We start from the raw sequence: 16,446 nt of genomic DNA, 5'->3' as shown, positions 1-16,446 counted from the left end.
ATTTACCAGCACTTATTCTGTCCTATTTACAAGATGTGAAAAGAAGAAGTAAAACATCTTAACTTAGATTTCCTGACCTATGCAAAGCAGTGAAATCAACAAGCCATTTCTTCCTGTTAGCTAATTTCTGGTATTCTGGTTGGTTGAAGCTCTCAAACTTAGTTTTGTTGGGAATCATGATTTTTTATTTTTTTCTAATTTGCAGGTAGCTGGAAAGAGATCATTTGATTCCTGAAGTTCTCTAAATATGATTATTAACCAGTAACATTCTCTTATACTTTTTCTTTCCTCCCACAAAAGTCCAACTCAGAGGCAAAGTGTTAATTTCATTGTTTACATATCATACCCTGCTCTACTGGCATTTATAATACAGTGCAGAGTCCCTCTCAATGAGCAAACTTTTTTTTAATTTGTTTTTGGAAATGTTTCTTGTAACTTCTTTGTTGTAAATGTAGTTTGTTTTTCTGAAATTGAATAGGACAGTGTGCGTCAGGCCAGGGGATACGCAAAACGTGGGTTCCTCTTGGCTTTGGCTAAATGCCACAAGAATTTTCTTTTCCTCATAGGTTAAGTGAGAAAATATGCTATGGCCAAGAGCTTTAAAAAATAGATGCCTAAAGTTAGGCTTCTAGGGAGAGACTTTCAAAGGCACAAAGGCGGATTTAGGCACCCAGCTCTCATTGACTTTTCAATAGAAGTTGGATGTCTAAATGCCCTTCATACCATTGAAATTCTCTCCTTAAGTCATAAGAGGCCTGATTTTTTTCAAGTGTTGAGCACCAAGCAGCTCCTACTAAGTCATAGGCAGTGGCTCGCCATGACATTTTTAGTCAGCCATACAATTCTACACTTGCATGCAAAATGGTATCCTCCATGCTGTGACCTTGCTCATACTGCGTGTGCGAGGTCACACTGTATGGCAGATACTATTTTGTTCTACAAAATGGTGTCTTCTATGTCCTATAGAGTCTGGATGGAATTGCCCTGCTGACTCAGCTGGTCATGGGGCATGCAATGCATACACAGGCAGCACACCACTTGTCGTAGACCTTAAGTGGTACATGATATTTTAGTGGTGCCTCACCTTTGTGCTGTCCCCTCCATGGGGGTGAATTTCAACGCCAGAGAACAGGGTAAGTGTATTTTATAAACAAAAAATAAATATTTAACAAAGATTGGGAGTACAATCTTGAAAACATTCGGAGATCTGGGTGTACAAAGACTGCATGATCAGACTCTCTGGGGAAAGCTAGATGTACTAGCTGATTAATTTTTTAAATGTCTGATGAAATTTTTTAATTGTAATTAATTCACTTATTTCTTAATAAGTTTGTCGTTTTCCATGTTCATCTGTATTCATATGGAGTAAGGGCGACATCCAGTGGCCAGCTGTTTAATCGTTGTTGAGTATTTCCTGTGTTTCTCTTAAAGGATAGCTTACATTAGAATAGATAAAGCACACTCTTCCTTTGAATAAAATGCCACAATAGAAAGGTAATGAATTGCTTATCCAGTTCAACACATTCAGGAACATCTCCCATGTGCAGGTTCATGTACAGCAAACAACATAACATGCTGCTTAGAGCATGGGACTCCAGATGCAAAGATTTGAGTGCTATATCTACCAGTGATTCGGGGCTTGCCTTTTGGAAAGTCAATTACCTCTTGGTGCCTCAGTTTCCCATTTTGTAAAACACACATATCTACTCATTTTTGCTAAATGCTGTGAGATCTGCCAATGCACAGCATTGTATAAGCACTAAATAATATCATGTATGCCCCTAACAGGTGGTTCCATTGGAACCATTAGGAACTGGTGCTAAACAGATGTTTTATTCTCATTTATTTCAATTGTTGTTTGTAGGGACTTATTTTAGTGCATTTGTTTCTTCTGTATAGTTACCCAATACCATATTACTTTTGACAATTTTTGAAAATAAAGTAAGTGCTCATGATTTTGATTTGCTGGGCCTGTCTCCTCTCCCCGTTACTTCAGGGGGGGTTTCTGAGTATTTTGTGTGTGTATGTGTATGAAGGGAGAACACACAGAAGCTCAGAACAGACAAAGGGGGTAGAGGGAACAGGCAGAGGCAAAAAGCAAGAAAGCGGAGCAGTAGATTGTGAGCACAGTTTGACCCTGGAAAAAACTAGAGAGGCAGCTTTTGGGTCTGGTGTTGGCTAAAGAGGGTTGGTGCTGTAAGTTAAGAATCTGCTCCTTTTTGTTCTTGGTTCCTCCTATGTTTGGAGGAGCAGGACTGTGATGCAATCTTGATTGTTTACACTGAATATAGGAAGAAAACACCAGATTACATCAATTTCTACTTCCAAATGGAAGAGGGCTTCACAATTTGACTAACCATTCATCTTGAAAAGGGGAACATCTGAACATCTGAATATGACTAAGAAAATCCCTGATCCTGCAATGAACTTACCTGACATCACTTTCTCACTCCTCTTTTTCTTCACTGCCTGGTAGCTCATACTGGGTCAGAAATGTGAGCTATAACCTTCCTAATTGCAGCTGGTCTGTAGCTTGAAGCTGATACTGTAATGAATTGTCTAGCAGAGGTTCTCAACCTATTTACCATTATGGGCCACATATGCAGCTCTCTATGTGTTATGTGGGCCACATCCACACAATATACATACTACCTGTATGGCCCTGAGGATGTAACATGGGCCACATCTTGGTGCTGATTGGGCTGCAAGCGGCCTGCGGGCCGTAAGTTGAGAACCACTGGTTGTGTAGGCAGATCATGGCTCAGTTGTGTATCTTAAGCCCAATACTTATAATGGCTAAAGGAGATTCTCCTTTAGCTCAAAAAATAGGTACCTGTGCATCTGAGTTCTCTCTCTTCTGTTACAGTGAATGGCCCTGTTATACAGCACAGTAATGATGGCTAAGTCCTAGCTTGCCACAGATTTGTTACAATAACTTAGATTTTTACTAACTTAAACTCTCAGTGGGCCTTGCTGTCAGTGCAGGATTCAGGCCCCACTGTGTTTTTTAAAATCAGGTCTAGTTACTGGACTGACATTCACGTATTTTAGTTTTCTCAACCAGGAGATAGTTGAAAGTATTTTGTAAAGGATTTTAATAAGTAACTTGTGTACAACATCAATCATTAGTTGTCTCTGTTAATATTGATTCAGAACACGAAAGAGTCTGTTTCGTGCATGAAAGGCTTTGTATGAGTTTCTGGTCCTTGCTCTGGCTTCTTCACACTGCTCCAGTGACGCAAAACTGCCAGAAAGCCAGTTTAACCAGCTACCTCATGATGCCCTCAGTGTAGGGGCATCCCAAAGTGAGATTGGGACAACACAGCAAATCTTACACCACTCCCCTCGCCCCACCCTATGGGATCAGGCTGCCCAAAACATCCTGTGTTGCGTGTTCATCAGCTGGAACATAATAAGCAGGGTTAATGAGGCCACAAGGAGGAAACATTTCCTAGTCCTTTGTCTTTAAGAAAGATGTTCTGAAGCAGCCTCTTGCTGTGGTAACTATGTATTTCTTTCTGTAAAGAACAGTAAATGGACAGATGACATGCATAACTGAGCAACACGTAGGTCACTGCAACCTGAGGCTACAGTAAAATCCACACCCACTTCTTAAAATTACTTGAATCTCTGGATTTAATGGTCAAATGCTTATTCTACCCTCCTTGTGGCCTTATATAACCCTTATGTGTAGCACAATTGCATTCTTCAGCAGGGCCAGTGCTATCATTAACGCAACCTAGGCGGTTGCCTAGGGTGCCAAGATTTGGGGGCGCCAAAAAGCGGTGCCCCCAATTATTTTTTTACAGCGTTCCTGGGCTGGGCTGCCAGCAGCGCGCTGACACGTGTGGCTCAGACTCCCTCTCCCAGCGCAGCAGCCGCTCCACTTCTCCTGCCTCCCAGGCTTGCGGCGCCAATCAGCTGTTGGCGCTGCAAGCCTAGGAGGGGAGGAGAATTAGAGCGGGGGCAGCTTGCTCGGGGAGGAGGTGGAGCAGAGGTGAGCTGGGGTGGGGAGCTGCCACACGGGGGGCGCCTCAGGGCAGAGGGGGGATGCTGCTGCGGGGTGGGAGGGCGCCTCAGGGCGGGGAGGCAGGGAGCTGCCTCAGGGCTTGGGAGGGGGGCAAGGTGGAAGTTTTGCCTAGGGCACGAAACTTCCTTGCACCGGCCCTGTTCTTCAGAATTAAAAGGCTTTGGTAAATAGTGTAGCACTGAAATCTGTATGACTTTGTTTCTTCAGTTTCTGTAATGTTGATGCTTTAGAGTTGAGCAGAAAACTTCTGCAGGGTCTACATCAGTGGTGGGCAACCTGTGGCCCACGGGCCGCACACAGCCTGTCAGGGTAATCTGCTGGTGTGCCACCAGCCAGTTTGTTTACATTTGCACAGCCGCCTGCAGCTCCCAGTGGCTGCGGTTTGCCGTTCCCGGCCAACGGAGCTGTGGGAAGCAGTGCGGGCCACAGGGACATGCTGGCTGCCGCTTCCCGCAGCTCCTATTGGCCGGGAATGGTGAACTGCGACCACTGGGAACTGCGGGTGGCCATGCAAATGTAAACAAACTGTCTGGCTGACCATCAGCCACAGTTGGGCCGCAGGTTCCCCCCACTGGTCTATATGCTTCTGTGCTGACTGCTGTGCACAGCAATTATTGACAATCCAGATCTGCAGATTATACAGTAAGTCTACATAAAGCAGTGGTTCTCAATGTATTTTGCGGCCCACAATTTGGTACCTGGGCTGCAGGTTGAGAACCAGAGTGCCCCCCAGCCCCAACCTCCCCACAGACCCCTATGCCCAGCGCCTTCTCCATAGAGTGGGACCAGGAGCAGACCCTGCTGCGGAGCTGGGCAGCAGGGCAGCCCCAGACCCCACCGTGCAGCAAGGCAGAGCAGCTCTGGCTGCCCCAGAGCCTGCTGCATGGGGCAGGGCAGCTCGGCAACCCGACTCTGCTGTCTGGGGCAGGGCACCTCAGCAGCCCTGGACCCCCCCATGTGGGACAGGGCAGGGCAGGGCAGCCCCGGACTCCACTGTGCAGGGCAGGACAGCCCCAGACCTCACTGCACAGGCAGAGCAGCTCCGGACCCCACTGCACCCTGGTGGTCCCAGACCCTGCTGCACCAGGTAGTAGGGCAGCTTGGCCCCTGGGCCCCGCTGGGATGGGCAGCAGGGCAGCCGGGACCCCAGACCCTGCCGTGCCGGTGTAGCAGCCTGGTAGCCCAGACCCCACCATATGGGCCCTTGCACCTTTAGCACACAGCTGGGTTTCATCTGTATGCTAATTGGGCCGCATGCGTCCTGTGGGTTGAGAACCACTGACATAAAGAGTCTTAGTGCAGAAAACGCCATGGGGAGTCAAGAGAGGGCCTAAGACACTCAGGCCTTGTCTACACTACACAGTTTTGTTGGCAAAAGGTAGCGTTTGTTGACAAAACAGAGGTGTACATGCTAGAAAACTACTTTTGGTGACAAAACTCTCCTCTTTTGCTGACAAAATAAAAAACACCTTGATGAGTCACATAGAGCTTTTTGCAGCAAAGTTAGAGCAACAAAGTGTCAGTGTAGACACTGTATTTGTTACGTCACGTAACTGGCCTCCAGGAGGTATCCCACATTGACTGCTCTGCTCACTGTTTTGAACTCAGCTGCCCTGCATCCAGCTATACAGGTATGTGCCCCCCGCCCCTTTCAAAGCCTCTCAAAGTTTGGAAACTGCTCAGCATGGAGAGCTCACATAGCTCCTGCCAGCTGAGCATGCCGGTTCCAGCAGGAAACACACTCCTGGCTGGACTACAGGGGAGGGGATGGATCTTCTTGGGCTGTGGGGAGAGGAGGCCCTGGGAGACCTCTGAGGGAATCACAGAATCATTAATGTGGAATCCTGCTCTCCCACAGCAGAAGCAGGAAGGCAGGGCAGGCTACTGCTGGAGGAGGAGGGCAAGAGACTCATGCTCTGCTATGCAAAGCCAGGGAGGTAGGCAGGGGCTGATGTGTGTGTGTGGGGTGTCCCTCCCCCTTCCTCAGGACTGGTTGCATTAGGGTGACCAGATGTCCCGATTTTATAGGGACAGTCCCGATTTTTGGGTCTTTCACTTATATAAGCTCTTATTACCCCACACCCCGTCCCGATTTTTCACACTTGCTGTCTGGTCACCCTAGGTTTCATCCAGCTTCTGTGTGAACTTAAAAAGACGGCATGCCTGATGTACTCACTTTCCGCCAACACACACACTTCCCCCTCCCCCACTTCAGTTGAAAAGCAGCTGGCAATCTAATAGGATGCCCATGGAATGATGGGATTGAGAAACCTGCATCATGTGATGCTGTACCTGCCCCATGAGGCACTGCAAACCCTTCCCAAAGCATCCTGTGGCCAGTTGCACAGTAGGATGCTCTCTGTGTCACTGCAAGAGCTGCTATTGTGGCTGAGCTCTGCCAACACAAAGAACATAGTGTGGATATGCAACAGCGGTTTAATTAAAGTGGTGGCTGTGTGTCGGCATACATTGCGTTGACAAAACTCTGTAGTACAGACCAGGCCTCAGTGAAGTAGCCTGTACTTTGCAGGCTGCCCTCAGAGGAAAAGAGGTTGGGGGTTTTCAAGGGAAACAGGTGTGGGCTTTCAAAACCATGGACCCCATTGATCTGTGGGGGAACTCTGCCTCTAGCCCCACAGAATTCAAAGCACTTGTGTTGCTCCTCAGCTCCCCCATGCTACTCCCTTGCAGAAAGACTTCTTCAGAATCTATACCATTATTGGCTGCTTTCCCCCCCTCCATGGCTGAGTAGTAGCAGTTGGAGAAAAGCTGCTGGTTTAATTAGGGTCAGCATCATTGCTTTGAGGATAGCTAAGGAATTTGGAAGGGAGTGTATTGCAAAGTATATTAGGGGATGGGTTTACTTCCTTTCCCTCCCTAAACTCTGATATCAAACATATTCAATTTACTTTTCAATGCAATTACTAATTGCTTTATTATACTCCTGCATATAGATCTGCTGATTGTAGGCTCCTTCGGACAGGGACTATATTTTTGTTATGTGTTTATACAATATCTAGCACAATGAGCCTGGGGCTTCTAGGTGCTACCATAATACAAATAAAATATACAGTATTGTAAGAAATCTGTTGCCACCTCTGCTGCTCCATTTGTCATTATGTTGCAAACCGTAGCCACTCAGAACTTCACAGAAATGGGTATAGATCCTACGCTTCCAGAGCACACATTCCCATCAGTTGAGTCAACAGCAAGATTTTTGGGGAGAAAAACAAATATATAGGGCAGACCATGAAATAAGAGGAGGATTAGAATGGGAAAGGAACTAAGGGAAGAAAAGCTGCTTGCTTTTGCCATTTGACATTGGGGCCACAAAAAAAAAAAAAAAAAACAGGGGCGACTATAAAGACGGAATTGGCTTGAATATTATAACTATGCCATATGAGAAAGGGATATCTGCTTTATGAGCTGTGCAAAATCTTTCATCAAAACTCGGTTGTGAAACTAGAATTTGTTAATTGTTTTTACCAATTTATTTGAGCTTGGATTTCTCACAAACAGTTCAGAGCAATTATTGAGTCAGTGATTCAATGTTTGGAATTCATATGTACCAACGTCATACAGTCTTGTTTCTGTTCTGTGATTGGATGGCCTATACCTCATAATAAACATCTGCCTCAAACATTATTTATTCATTCATTAAACTAATCTGGACTGTGAACCTGAAATTCACTTTGTGAAAAACATTAGTATAAAAAAGTTTGGTTGCTAGGGAATAGCAAATAATAAAGAGGGGATGGAATCAAAATCACTGTGACCTGTTTGCACTAAGTTTTTAGTTTTGCTTTACCCTCTTCATTCGGATGTATCCATGAGATATGTGGTGCATGGACTATAGTGAATCTAACCATAATCTATATGATTAATAGATCAGCATACTCTTTAATGGATATAGAAAATGCATGAAAATGTGTGTGGTGCTTTAGATATTCCAGCAATCTGACTTCTGAAGAGTTTTTTAGGATTCAGAAATGGGAACTTGTGCTTCTGGATTTTTTTGGTTTTTGTTTTGCATTTTAACAAGTGCTAATTTTACATATTTCTAAAGCTTCTTTTCTGCACATCCTGGTTCATATGTAAGTATATTCTGTTGTATGGTATATAACTTCATGATCACATTTAATATTCTGATAGTTTTATTAACAAGTATAATACATATTGTATACTGTATATAGTATGAGGACTGTACAGTACAAATTTATGTTCACAGTTTGACATGACAAAATGTCATTACTGAATTCCCATTGGACTACCAAAGTAGAAACAGTGAAAGTACATTAAACATTCACATCTTTAGTAAGAAAGATTACCAAAATGTTTCAGTATTTGCAAGTTATAGTAATGCATGCTAGAAACCTTTAATTACCCACTTAGTCTTATTAGCTTATAAAATATATTACATTTTATTAAAAAATTTCTGTATAGTTTATACAAGTATTAAAGTAAATGTAATATCCCTGCTATATTTGCAGGTAATGTTTTAAGAAATGCTAAGCAGAAAGATTATTTTGACCCTCTAACATTTAAGGTACATAAATAGCAGAAAAGTGCTAATATCTGTAAAACAATGAAAATTTTTGTAACCCTCTTAATACATGTAAAATGTTTTTTGTTTTAAGAAAGGATTTGCATTCATTTACAGTTTGCTAACCTTGACAGAGACAAAACACAGACAACATATTCAGACAAGTTTGTGGCATTAGACAGATCACTACAGAACTACAGTGTATATTTAAATAAAACCACATTACCTGTCATACCTGTTTAACTCCGAAGGATTGTCTCGGAAATATGTAATCCATTATAATGTCGAATGGTACATACAGGTACAATATTAGTATAATGGTATTCCAAGTTACATACTATACTATACAGTGCAATATTGCTAGTGCACAGGTTTTTCTTTTAAATACACAAAGCAAATCCCGCAGCAGAGTTGTGTGCGTGTCTTTAGACCCAGACAACAAGAGGAGGAGTGAGCTCTTTAGATTGGAGCTGATGCTTGTTTAGTATTTCCTTAGTTAATATTTTTTTTTGATGCACTCCCCAAACCAAAGTTAGAGTTAATGCCCCATTTAAAATGCAGATTCACATTTTAAACTAAAAAGATAAAATTTATTTTGTAATTGCTTTTCTGACTTCCCAGAAGATATGACACCACATATATAAAGTGAAAAATCCTATTACAAAGCATTTACATGAAACGATCTTATTTGGTTACAAATAATTAAGATTCTATTTAATGTTTAAATTTAAACCTGCTGTCAGTGTCCTATGTCATAAAGCATATGGCCAAGGGCATTTTATAATTATATTGCATCTTAACAGTATTTCTCCCTACAACTCATTATAAATATATTTAAACAGAGGCAAACAGGTTAACAGCTGATTTAATAGCCTACATCTCAGGGATTTAATGCTCTGCTGGAGTAACTTCAGTGGAGTTATGCCAGAAGAGCATGTAGCCCCAGATTATAGTGAGCAAAAGATGCAAACACTTAACAAAACTGTTTTATGAAAGACCAAAAAAAAAAAAAAATTAGCAGCATGGGAAATTTAATGTCACAAAAATACCAAATTTGATGCGATACATTAGTTAAAAATAGAAATGGAATTAGAACGTCTGACACCTGCTTTTCTTTATAGGATCCTATCTGCTTGTTTCCAGGTTATAATTGTTTTCATCCACAGCATGCCAAACATCTATCCTCCTGTGATATATTTCAAAGTTCAAATTCAGGAATTGATCCTGTGCAGCTCATTGTGTGGAGCCCCTATTAAAGTCAATGAGTTCTTCATGTATGGAATAGCTAGCTGTAAATAACTAGAGCTTAATTTTGATATCAATTTTGATTCTGTGATGTTACTGGAACTTAAAAAAAAAAAATTGGTGCTAGTCTATGCTAGTTCTCTTTCCAGGAAGTTTTTTCATGTTAGTGACAGAGCCATGTATCTATCAACAGAAGGCTGAGAAAATTTACCTGGTAATTACATTTCTATCCAGTTACACAACTATAAATCTGGCATAGTTTCAACTGATTCCAGGGAAGTTACTCCAGACATACAGTGGTGTAGGAGAGCAGAATGTGGCTCAGATCCCTTACACAAAACTTCCAAGTGCTGGGAGACATGGTATGAAAATTCTCATTCCTCACTGTATGTTTTGACTGTGTAACACCACAGTATTGCAAAAGGGTAAGAAATTCTTTAGACCAGGGGCTCTCAACTTCTTTCTGAGGCCCCACCAACACGCTATAAAAACTCCACAGCCCACCTGTGGCGCACCTGGTTTTCTGCATATAAAAGCCAGGGCCTGCGTTAGGGGGTAGCAAGCAGGGCAATTGCCTGGGACCCCCGTGAAGCTGGCTTTGGCTTCAGCCCCGGGTGGTGGGGATTAAGGTGTCGGGCTTCAGCCCCATGCAGTGGGGCTTCAGCTTTCTGACCTGGGCCCCAGCGAGTCTAATGCCCTGCTTGGGGGAACCCCTGAAACCTGCACATGGACCCCCAGGGGGCCCCAGGCCCCTGATTGAGAACCGCTGCCTTAGATAAATGGATACCCAGTTCCATACGTTAGTATATGAATGTTAATTTTAGAGCAGGGAAAATACTTCATATTTTATGTCAGAAGCACCCTTTGCACTTTTCTGTACAGTAAGTGAAAATATCCCCAATTACTCTGACACTTGGCATTAAAGTTCAGACAGCTGTAAGATATAAATTTATTCTTTACCCTCCCAAATGTCTATACATTGGCCTATATTTATACTACTAGAGACGCTCCCCTTCCTGCCAGTTTTGCTGACAGAGGGGAGCAGCTGTGGATGTCAGGTAGATGTAACCACACTGCCAAGAGAGTAAACTGGCACAGCAACTCTTGGGCTTGGTCTACACTACCCCCCTAATTCGAACTAAGGTACGCAACTTCAGCTACGTGAATAACGTAGCTGAAGTCGAAGTACCTTAGTTCGAACTTACCTTGGTCCACATTCGGCAGGCAGGCTCCCCCGTCGACTCCGCGGTACTCCTCTCGCCGAGCTGGAATACCGCAGTCGACGGCGAGCACTTCCGGGTTCGACTTATCGCGTCCAGACTAGACGCGATAAGTCGAACCCAGAAGTTCGATTTCCAGCCGTCGAACTAGCGGGTAAGTGTAGCCAAGGCCTTGGATATGCAGGATTTTCCAGGTGTCCAGTGTTTAAGGTCATGAACACTTCCTGCGTCACAGGCTCTCAAATTCCTTCCCATAGAGGGCAGCATGCAGATATTTTCCTTTCCAGTGGGTTTTTCCATGAGGTGAAAATTTGACTATGACATTTTCATATTGCAGGAACTATAGCTGATTGCATAATGAACTGAACAAAAAACATTGTGGGACATAACAGTCTAGACAAATACATCTTGTTTCCTTGTGGTGTCACAAAAGCAGCCAACTAATAAATGCAGGAACCTCCCTTTTAATGCAGTTAACACCTCCAAAGTTCTGGAACAGATTTAGCACCAAACTTTAGGTTGTTTTACTTGGGTATTTATTTTATTTTGTTAACTGAAACTGGGAGTTGAACCTTTCTGACTCAATTTTGTTAATACAACAAGCACATCCATGGGATCTCTTGGTCCACCTAGCATCAAGAAACCAACAGAGCCACAAATCAAATCACAGAGTCATTAAATGGCTTATCAAGCCTACTCTCTTCATTTGAGACATTTACACAACTCAATTTCTCACAGGAAGTGCTTCCTATTGGATGCCATTTAGCCTTTTGCCATCAAAAAAATCTTGTGAACTAAAATTTAAATACTGTAGTGTATCAAATTGGCACTTGCTTCCACCAATGGTACAGTTTTGAGCATTTTGATATGACAACTGCTGCTTTTGAGGTATGATGAAGTTTTTAAAGAACAGGAAACACAGGGGAGTGATTATCAAGGGATACATCTTTACCCCTGAAATGAGGTATGGTAGGTCTCTGTGAAAATAATTTCATGTCATGGCATAGGAGTACCGTGTGTTCCACCTATACGGCTGCACACAAAACAGAGATAGTGTCACACAGGAATCACACACTTAAGGCATCTACCAAGGCATCATGCAATAAACATAAGCTCATGTACTACAGTATAATACAAAAGATAGGTGACGTTGGTTTAGAGGCACAATCATGTGTATACACCAATTTCTGCTGATGATTCTTCAAATATTATTATTCATTTAGTCCAAATCAGCTATCATTTAATCTTTCATGATGTAAAGAGAGTACTTTGCTTAGTTAGTTATTACAGTGTCATTCACTGTCTTGGCAGAGGGGATTTCTACAGTGAGAAGGTGTCTTTCTAAAAGTGTTGCTTTAAACTTGCTGCTGTAACCAGCAATGTTAGAAAGTCCATTCATTGCACTGTTGAGCATAAAAGGAGAGTGTATCCTTTGCAGGGCTCGTAAATAAAGTCTCTGGCAAGGACTGGATATTCAATAACATTTACTCGTTGATCAATTTATGCTGGCTGATTATATGGCAAAACCAACAAAGTTGCTAGTTTACAAATTCCCTTATTCACAAAGGAATACATTACACATACTGTCTGCAGGAAGGGTTTGCTTAGCATCCCTAGAAAAAAAAATGTTCACATTCTTTAGGTCTGACCCGTGGCAAGGACATAGCAAGGTTAGATAACATCTATTACTGACCATATGGAAGCTTTTAATTGTGTAAGCGCAGAGATTCAGACCAGCTGAATCCAAATTAAAATGCACATACAAAAAGAAAGTGTGATGGGCAGCTGAGGGACAAGAGACATTCAGACTAGCATATGGCGTTTCCTGTGGAGAGCAAGATGGTCCGAGCGTGAGAAACTACGGTCACAGTCCGGGCACTGGAAGGGTTTGATTCCGGTATGTTTACGGAAATGTCGTGTTAGTTCATCAGAACGAGCAAACTTCCACGTGCATCCCTCCCAGGTGCACTTGTATGGCTTTTCACCTGGGAAAGGGAACAGAGAACGAGGGATTTAAAGTGGGAAAAAAGGATGGGGCTTCTCCAGGGTGTTTCTGAATGTTAACACACAAATATGTGAACTGCTTTATACCATATGATTCATCCTCTCTCTCCCATTCAGGCTCCAACTAATTCTTTTCCACTCATCCAAACTGATCTACCTAGCTAGCATAGTTTGTGAAGTTCTTGGTTTGCTTATGAATTTTTAAATGTGCATGAAGTGACTAGGTCAAGAAGGTTTGTGTGTAATATTTTGTTTGTATTACTCTGTCAACCCATCCCTCCCTTTCTTATCCTTGCCATTGGTTTGTTACATGTGCACTTGTTGTGTCTGGTCTTAATCTTCAGTCTCTGATCTTGCAAAGACTTAGATTTCAATAAAGTTAAGCACAAGCTTATGATACTATTCATGTGCTTAAAGCAAAGCTTGAGTTTAAGCATTGCAGGATTGAGTCCTTATGTTGTAAGTTCTTTGGGGTGATGATTGTCTCTTACTACACGTTTGTACAGCATCTAACACCACAGGGTCTCAATCTGGTCGCAGTCTCTACAAGTTACTGTAATGTAAATAATGATGTTGTCATAAAAGGTACATTTAAAGGTGGATCTGCTTAACTAATTTCCTTTCTATGAGCCTGATTCTCAGTTACACTAAGCTCCAGTATGTTGCTGGGGTGTAAACAGCCATAGTGTAAATGGGAATCAGGCCCTGTATCTTCTCTGAACGTGTCTTATTGTCACAAACTTCCAGTGTATGTCCAAACGTGTCCGGGCATACCTGGAACATGGTGATTAAGAATAGGTATGGGGACATCTTTATTTGAAAGGAGCTCTTAGAAAAGAGCATTCAGAAGGAATCTGACCAGTCTAAGAGTGGCTGGATGCAATGCCCAAATCTTAAGACGCTTTACATTTGGCGCCCAGTTGAGGCCTGTGTAAATGAGTGCTACTCCTATGGAAGTCTCAAAGCCAAATGTAGCAGTGATGCAGGTTGTGAGGTAGTGCAACTTGCATTGATTTGCATTCGGTGAGTATGCAAATGAGTACCTTACATGCCATGTGGGCAGAAGTGGATCTAGTGGAGAAAAAAGCAACTAACACGAGCATATAAGAGATACTAGGAGGAGCCTGCTTTGACTTACAACTTCCTGTTAGCTGCTTTTCCTGCTCCATCCCCCTTCTACTCCATGGCCTGTAAGGGCATATCTATGCTTGGAGTGAGGGGTGTTATTCCCAGCTCAAGGAAACATACACTAGTTCCGACTTACCTAGAGTGCTAAAAATAGATTGTTGCCAGAGCAGCACAGCGGGTAGGATGGGATGCCTAGAGTATGTACCCATCTGAGACCATGGGCATGGGTGGCTAGCCCATCCCACTGCTCATGTCGTTGTGGCTGCACTCTGTTTGCAGTGTGCTAGTTCAATCAGACCTAGTGTGAGTATTTCTCCTTGAGCTTTCACACCCCTAGCTCCAATTGTAGACATACCCTATGTTACACACATTTTAACATAAGAATATAAGAACGGCCATACCGGGTCAGACCAAAGGTCCATCTAGCCTAGTATCCTGTCTTCCAACAGTGGTCAATGCCAGGTGCCCCAGAGGGAATGAACAGGTAATCATCAAGTGATCCATTCCCTGTCACTCATTTTGCAAACCCAAATGAATGTCAAACCTGTCTAACCTGCATGACTTCACCATTTATACCTGACATGTAACCTACCATTACCACTGAATTTTAATCTTGGGTTTCTGTAGCCAACCCGGACTAAAGGAAAGATTTTATCACTACATGATGGGACTTCCTGGGTCATGTGACTAGGACTCAGTGAGTTGGCAGAAGGAGATACATTTAGATTGCGTTACCCGTTCTTTCTTTAGAATGTTGTCTTGGTGGTCTTTACTTTAAACAGAACAATTCGGATAAATTTATGCTAGCCCATATATTTCCTTTTGTTTGAAAAAGCCTGAAGCACCTGTTATATATCTAGAGCTGGTCTTCTGCACAAACTAGAAGTCTGGCCTTGACTGATCCACACCAATATGGATGAAAGGAAAGTGTACCAAGACTCATACCTGTATGCGTTCTTCTGTGTGCTTTTAGGTGGGAGCTTTTAGTATAGACCTTGTTGCAACCTTCATAATCACACCTGTGTATTCTGCGTTTCCTTTGTGTGTCTGGAGATTCCACAGGTAAAGGTCTCTTTCCCGGCTGAACTATAACTGAAGGGTGATTCCTATGAAGTGAAGTTATACGTTATGACTGATGAAAAGTATTTGACAAAGTAAACCTCATTGCAATGATTCACAATAGAGCCCCTTTATTCACTACCACTCTGTCTCTTGGCAATGTGAACTACATTACGTGCATGTAAAAGAATTTAAAAAGACTTAGCAAATTTCGTAGATTTTAGCAGTAATATTTTGATTCTTTCCTCTTTTGAGTTTATTCACTTTGTGGCATGAGCAAAACCAAAGATATTCTTCTCAGCATGCTTGGATTTTAATTTATTTTTACTTATAAAGGAATGAAAGTCAGACTCTTGTTTCTCAGGCAAGTACACACAGGATTTCCAAACTCTCTCACTGAGTTTCCAGTTAACTTTCATTGCTTTTATTTACATTTTTTATTCTTCCTTAGAAGGCAGCTAATTTGTTTTTAATTTAAAACAGCTTTTCCATATTATTAAAGACATCATATCTTTAGTCTTAAAGCAGAACTCAGAGTCTTTATTGTTCCAGCCACTCCTTTAGAGAGTAATTAAGAATTTCCTGTTTGGTGCTGGCAGAAGGGTGCGGCCTCCCTTTACAACTGACGTCAATTCCTAAAAGTAGAGTTTAGACTGCATGTCACACCCACAGGATGTCTGAAATTGGCACGCCACCTTCATAAACATGATTTTTTCGCCTTTAACCCCACAGGTACTATTCAGGTAAGACATATATTTTGCATGTACAATTTTTTTTATACATATAAACATTTATGTGTATATGTGAATAAACACACCTTTCTAAGGATATTATCAGCTGCATATAAAAAAGACTGGGACCAGCCACGAACCTGCCTTCTATGCCAATGTTAGAGGAAGGAAAAGAGCAAAATATATTTTTTTAAACAGATAGGTCTTTTAAATCACACAGCTTCACTGGACACATTTTCCAACTGATTAATGAATACATATTACAGATTCTTAAATATTTTCTAGCTTTTAAGTGAAACTTAATGTGCCACTTCCCGCAGCTCACATTGGCTAGGAACAGTGAACCACGGCCATTGGGAGCTACGGGCGGCCGTGTCTGCGGACAGTCAATGTAAACAAACTGCCTCGCAGCCCGCCAGCGGATTACCCTGATGGGCCGCATGCGGCCCGCAGGTTGCCCACCACTGCTCTGAGTCCTGGATATAC

General features: G+C 42.5%; 1 protein-coding gene across 2 annotated transcripts in view; it reads right to left on the bottom strand.

Moving 5' to 3' along the window:
• Positions 1-8,166: 8,166 nt before the first annotated feature.
• The window catches only part of KLF3 (KLF transcription factor 3), a 35,116-nt gene continuing 26,836 nt past the window's right edge, over positions 8,167-16,446 (bottom strand). For both annotated transcript variants that reach the window (XM_054029524.1, XM_054029525.1), the window contains exons 6-7: positions 15,116-15,276; positions 8,167-13,023 (exon numbers count right to left, since the gene is read on the bottom strand). In XM_054029524.1, the coding sequence (XP_053885499.1) occupies positions 12,842-13,023; positions 15,116-15,276 (343 nt within the window). In that variant the 3' untranslated portion in view covers positions 8,167-12,841. The remainder of the gene's footprint in view (positions 13,024-15,115; positions 15,277-16,446) is intronic.

This window comes from Malaclemys terrapin, chromosome 5, assembly GCF_027887155.1.
Source record: "Malaclemys terrapin pileata isolate rMalTer1 chromosome 5, rMalTer1.hap1, whole genome shotgun sequence".
Classification (NCBI taxonomy): domain Eukaryota; kingdom Metazoa; phylum Chordata; order Testudines; family Emydidae; genus Malaclemys; species Malaclemys terrapin.
The sequence above is the reverse complement of the archived record's forward strand: the minus strand, read 5'-3'. Positions and strand labels throughout refer to the sequence as shown.